General features: G+C 33.6%; 1 protein-coding gene across 1 annotated transcript; it reads right to left on the bottom strand.

Moving 5' to 3' along the window:
- Positions 1-237: 237 nt before the first annotated feature.
- On the bottom strand, positions 238-6,183 carry LOC147284437 (triacylglycerol lipase OBL1-like). Its single transcript, XM_086244588.1, has 5 exons — positions 5,834-6,183; positions 2,454-2,647; positions 2,295-2,328; positions 1,300-1,910; positions 238-797 (listed from the first exon to the last, which is right to left on the bottom strand). The coding sequence occupies exons 1-5, from the start codon at positions 6,153-6,155 to the stop codon at positions 504-506; spliced, it is 1,455 nt and encodes a 484-aa protein (XP_086100714.1). The 5' UTR covers positions 6,156-6,183; the 3' UTR covers positions 238-503.
- Between the last annotated feature and the right edge of the window lie 259 nt (positions 6,184-6,442).

The following is a 6,442-nucleotide window of genomic DNA, read 5'->3' as shown; positions in this document are numbered from 1 at the left end:
AACTTATGCATTGACTTGTAGAAACACATATATAGAATGTGGTAGAGGCCAGAAGCAGCCAATCCGGCTCTTCCTCCACCCAAAACAAAGCCAAAGTGCAATCCAAAGAATAACGAGCCATTAGCCAACCTATACGCAACCCCAAGAACGGGCCGTGGGATAGAAGCTAAAAGAAATAGAAGTAAGAGAAAAGAAAAATATTATTAGATTAATAATTAACTAGTTGGTAAGTTTGTATTTAATAATATTTAAATACATAAATACATTCAAAGAAATTATGAAAGGTGCACACAACAATCAACTACTACTAATATTGTAAGCACAATAATTGATTCTCTGAATGTTGCCCAAAAAGTGATAAAGAAAATGATAGCTTTTAATGCTAATTAATTATCTTAGTTGTTACCAATATCGATCACAAGCTTAATTATAAGGGCCTCCCTGTCCCAAGCACAATTTCAATGTCCTCCTCAAACTTGTAACTTGTAAGCACTATATGTTTCTTATACATCTTCATGTGATCGATATGTGTTTGGGTGGGACTGGCCGACTGGGAGGAACACATCCGAGGATCCCAATCGGGTGGCATTAACATAATCTTGGGTGCTATGAGCTGGAACGCCTGGAAACACCAACCCAATTATCCTAAACATTCTCAGAAAATACCCTTCTTTATAGTCTGGTCCCTTGGCCTGTGAAATAGTAAAGCTTCTAATCAGCTCGAAGAAGGCATTCATCATCATGGGTATTGCCCCCAATGGTGAGAAGTAATTCTTATTTGGTTCTTCTGCCACAACCTGCATGAGTGCATTACAAAAACAGTTACACTTATTAAATCTGTTTATTAATTTTGTCACCAAATAATATGATTATGTTTCTGTTCTTTGAATTTGAGTTCACTATGAATATATTAACCTCGATCATTTATTTCTAAGAAGAAAGATATTAAATATAATGTTATCTTATCTGACGGTTTGGCAACATAAAATACTTATATAGTATATAATGTTAAGGGTGAATTTAAATCATATATTCAATACACCAACTGATCGACTCAATAGTTTAAATCTACAATCTAACGATATAAACATCTTATATTGTCAGATTGTCTGACAAAAAAATATTTTTGAATAAATACTGATATATAAACTAACACATCGTTTATGAGAAATTTGGTAAATAAATTTGATAATCCTAAACATATTATTTTATAAATAAACCTAGTCTAGTGTTTGTTTGGGTCTGTGCATGTCACAGGAATTATGATTTAAAAAGAATAAAGAACTTTGAGGTGCTTACCTTCACTTCATAGTGCCTATTATAGTAGAGGCATGTCCCAAAGTGCTTGAACATCAAGGCCTTGTCATCAAAAGGCAACCTTGGCACCATATCATTACCATAAACAAACCTAAAATATCGAACACCAAGCTCTTCCAATTGTTTCTCCATGAACTCTCCAAATTTCGCATCTCCCACCCTGGGTTGCCCAAATGTATACACCCCCTGCAACCTCTCCAACAACCATGTCTCACTATGCAGAGCCAAAACCGCTGGAAAGAGAATTGCCAGAGCACCACCCAAACTATGACCTGTCACTATGTATCTTGCTTCATCATTTTCACTCAAAAATTTCTTTAGCATGTCCCTAATGGCATAGTAAGCTAAAGTGTGGCTGCCATCTTCTTTTTTGATTTCTTTTGGCCAACCATTCTTTTGTAAACCCAAGGCTTTCATGAAGCCACCATGAATTTTTCCTGCCCCAGAAAGCTCATACCATGAGATGTCAAAGTCTGAGCACCATGCATCCGCATCAAAGGGTTCGGTTCCCCTAAAGGCCACAACAATGGTGTCATGGTCAGCAGTTTTATCACGAAGCAAGAAGGCCTGGGTTGTGGCTTTTTGTTGATAATCTGTATACAAAAAGATTAAAACAATATATATCACCATTATAGTTCAACATGCTATATCATCATATGATAATTGTGTTAGTTGCAATGATTGAGTCTAGTGATCGATTTTGTTAACATGGTATCAATTAAGATGGCGCTTGCTCATATATACTGTCTACATATATTTGTCTGCCTTTCTATGTACGTACAAGATGAGATTGCAGTAGGTGAAGGAGGGTTATGGACACTATCTTGATATTATTGTTGATTCATTCTCGATCTTATAGTTTAAATTTTTAGAGTTTAATTAGTAGTGTTCTAGCAAATTACGAAAAGATATGTGGCGAATTTGAAAAGAATTGAATGAAGCAACTTACTGATCAGTGTAGGTTACTTAATTCTTACCATTCCAGAAGTCATAAAAATCCACAAACTCCATCTGCTCAAGATTAATTAATTACATTATGGTATTAAAAGCAGATTCAATAATTAATACTAGCATAATGTTTTTTAAGAAGGGATCGAATATAACAATCAATTAATTAACAACTGTTAAAGGCATACCTTCCAATGATCCCTGACAATAGTTTGAATGTAGGCCTTATTCTCATATGATGCTTTAGAAGCCATCATAGAGAGTGCTGCATGGTACTTGGCATTGTCATATTTGATGCTACTATCCAACTCCATTCGCTTGTCAAGATTCCCTATGAATGACACAAAAGTTGCTGATGTCTTATCTGGCATTACAACCTTCCCTGAACAACATGATGAGCCCATCTGCGTCTTAGTGTACAAGCAAAATAAAAATCACAAACTATTTTATTGGTTGTGTTGAGACTTGAGAGTATATTTTATTATTTTACATTACAATTATTTATATGGCTTGAGTATAATATATATCTATGGATTTTTTCATTCATTGGTTTGGGTTAGAGCATGCAATTAATAGTTAGCTAGCTAACACATCACCTAATATATACCAAACTTAAGTAATTTCTAATCCTAATACTTTTGCCTTTTTCCTCCTATTTACTTTACTAATTTTTATTTTTTAATACTGGTAAATTTGGAATGAATTAACTGGTTAGAACTTAATAGTTTTCAATATTGATAAATTTTTAAGGTCTCTCTTTGTTGTCTGTTACAAACTCATCAATAATTTTGGTGAAAGCCAGTATATACATCACAATCTTACGATTGAAAGTTTTCCTAATTAATTTTTTTGAAAGACTAATTACTCTTAATTTACTTCTTGGTTGTTATCGTGGCCGAAAAAAGTTCTTGGTTGTTATGAGAACCAATCAATTCAAGAGGGCCGGGCACCAATGTCCAAGAAAAGTGCATCACCGTCGATCATTAGTCATTAGCAGCAGTCATGTGGGCGGCTTTGAAATTTGTCTCCGGGGCCCGCTACTTTTCAAAGAAAACCTTTTATAACTCGTGACCACGAGGGAGATAATTGAAGGTTCTCCATAATATTTATGTAGTTTTTTTTTTTTTTTTCAAGATATTTTAGTTCAAACTAATGAGTAAAATTTCGGTTTCGAGAAAAATTTCAACGAAAATTTTTGTGGAAATTTCGATTCGACAAAAACGACGAAAATTGCTATTAAAATACGAAAATTTTGAATGAAACTTTATTATATGTTTATTTAACATATTATTTACTACATTAATAAAAAAATATTCAAAAAACTAAATTATATAGTATGTTTCATATGATATAAGATTATATAGACTGAACTGTCAAAAATAATGTATCAAAATTCTATCTTTTTTATTTTACCACTTTGATTTTGCCCAGTTGTTTAAACATAAAAATAAAAATAATAATAAACAAAACCAACTGTTTGGTTACTTTTGTACATAAGCTTGTAAGCCAAAAATTTGATAATTTTAAGATTTCTAATTTTTATTATTATAAATATATTTTTTTTTAAAAAAAATCACACATGGACAGTACACTTTTTATTTTCACTTTATTCTTTGGCAAGGCTCCTGACTCCTGAATACTGATGGACAAAAACTTTGTTAACAATTTTTTTTTTTGATAAATTATGATTCAATTAATTTGGACCACACATTTGCACAAAAAATGTATTAGAAGTTAATCACGCACTTGTAGTCTTGTAGACATGTGATGGAAATTTAAAGGGAAAAATTAAATTAGAGAAACCAATGAAAAACTAGTGTTTAATTTAAGAAAATGATTGAACTTTGAAGGATAGAGGGCTTCATTATTTTCATTGGAGAAAGATACATGCACTGAACTGAACCATTCGAAACCTATAGCATGCAATCCAGACACATCAGGAGGGGAACCCACCTAGACTGTCCTTATGTGGAAAACAAACACTTAGGGGAATAATCACGTATCTATTTATCTGTATGACTATATCAATCTACTAATGAGTTTGTCTACAATATAGGTATTGTATCACATACAGATGACACACTCATTCTCTCTCTTCTCTCTCCTCCCTCTCTCTTTCTTTTTCCTTTTCTTTTTTTTTCTTTATGGCGAATCTGGCTTTCTCTTTCAGCCCCTCTTTTTTTTTTCTTCTACTTCTCCTTTCTGGCTTTCTCTTTCAGCCTTCTTCTTTTTTTCTTCATCTCCTTTCTTTCATTTATCTCAATTAGTCAATCTCCCGTGCTTCTCTCTCTCTCTCGGCATCTCAATCCCAGCCCACCCTCATCTTTTTCTCCCTCATCTTGCCCTTGCTGCCAAAACCCAGTCTCTCCTTTCTTCCTCCCTCCTCCACGGCCTCAGCCTCCCCAAAACCCAACCTCCCTAAACCCAGAAATCCTACCCAGCGAAAAATTTCGCTGAAATTTTGAGGATTTCGGGGAAATTTTTGAAATTTCGGCAAAATATTCTGAAATCAAAACGAAAATTATATGGTATTGTGATAAAATTTCGCCCTCTCCAAAAAAAGAAATTTTCCTCCTTGGTTCAAACACACTGATATTGGTGTAGTTCTAACATACTGATATTTGTTGTGTGCTTCGTATAAATTATGGGTGTGAATGAAGTTAATCATATTGAAAGAAATCTCACCTTAAAAATATGAGTACTTTGTTAGTAATTTATAAGAGTTTGAGGTATTTCTTTTATTGCCAATTGATTTTGAAATGGATGTTCAGATTCTTTCATGGTATCAGAGCCAAGTTATTCACGTGATGCGCTTAACGGCCACACGTGCTTCTATATCACCCAATTAAATTGTCCACGTGTTAGGATTAAATGACGCCACACGTGCAAAGGCTTGTTGAGAGAAATCTCACATTAAAAATGTAAAAGTCTTACTAGTGACTTATAAGGGTTTGAGGTACTTCTCATATCTCCAATTAGTTTTGAAATGAATGCTCAAATCCCTTCAAACTCAAGTGAACAAAGATAACTTAATAATTTACAAAATAAGTTAGGTGATCCATTAGCATAATTTTTTTTTTTAATTAAAAACACTACACATAATATTGAATTTGATTACCAAACGCCTTATTTAAAATTAGTAGTAAATACACATTGATCTGTTGCCCAACATATATAATAATAGAGCTCATAATTCGGCTAAGACACACATTATTTAAGGTTGAGCAACGTGGATAAAAAAAAGCCAATAGATTTATTGGGTTTGACTAATCCCATATTTAAATGGTTAATTAAATTAGGAACAGTAAAATACCCAATTAATGTTAGACATATGAACACAAGTAAATCAAATATAAGCTAGTAATTAACATATTTACAATAGAAGCAGGCAAATCAATCATATGGAAAAAATAAACTTAAATAAGTAAATCAATGAATCTCTATTAACTATTGGTCTCGTTATATATACTATTGGTGTAGTGATATCTCTGTTTGCAATATGGTCTTAATTTCGATCCCCCTTCTCTTACATCAAACAAAAGGAAGCAAATTGAGTCAATTGACTAACCTCGGAAGAAATTGAGCACCAGCACAAAAACATTGTTGCGGTTGCATGACAAAAGGTTCAAACACATTTCGATGGTCGATCCCAAAAAAGATAGCGGCTTTGACACAAATTGCAGAAACTTTTGGGCCAAGATGGAGATGAATATGAGCCATCGACGCCTGAAGTTGTCCTCCTGATCAGTGTTTGTCGACCCCTCAGAGCAATCTACAAACTTTCTTTCCTCCAGCTTGGCGGAGAACAAAATGTGAAAGAGATCAAACAACCCAACTTCTTCTGGCTTCAACAGCATAAAACTGCTGGAGAAGCCCTTGTCGCAGGCCATGGCTTTTAATTTGGTGGATATATTTGAATATTATTAATCTGTTATTCCTTAAAATATATTCATTTAGAGCTCCATATATATAGAGATCAGAGGGAGATATACAGTAGGGCTAGCTTTTAATTGTTACTATTTCTTGGGTAATTAATCATCAGACAATATCAGTAGTGACAACTGTGAGTGTACTCCATTGATTGAAAATGGACCCATTTGTCATAATCTTGATTCGATCGAAATTTCGAGGAGGCTTCGCAGTATAGGAAAGTAAAGTATAACATGCATAAGAGAGA

The sequence above is a fragment of the Dryas octopetala genome, chromosome 5 (assembly GCF_963921425.1).
Source record: "Dryas octopetala chromosome 5, drDryOcto1.1, whole genome shotgun sequence".
NCBI classification, from domain to species: domain Eukaryota; kingdom Viridiplantae; phylum Streptophyta; class Magnoliopsida; order Rosales; family Rosaceae; genus Dryas; species Dryas octopetala.
Note: the sequence above shows the minus strand (reverse complement) of the source record. Positions and strands in the feature narration are given on the sequence as shown.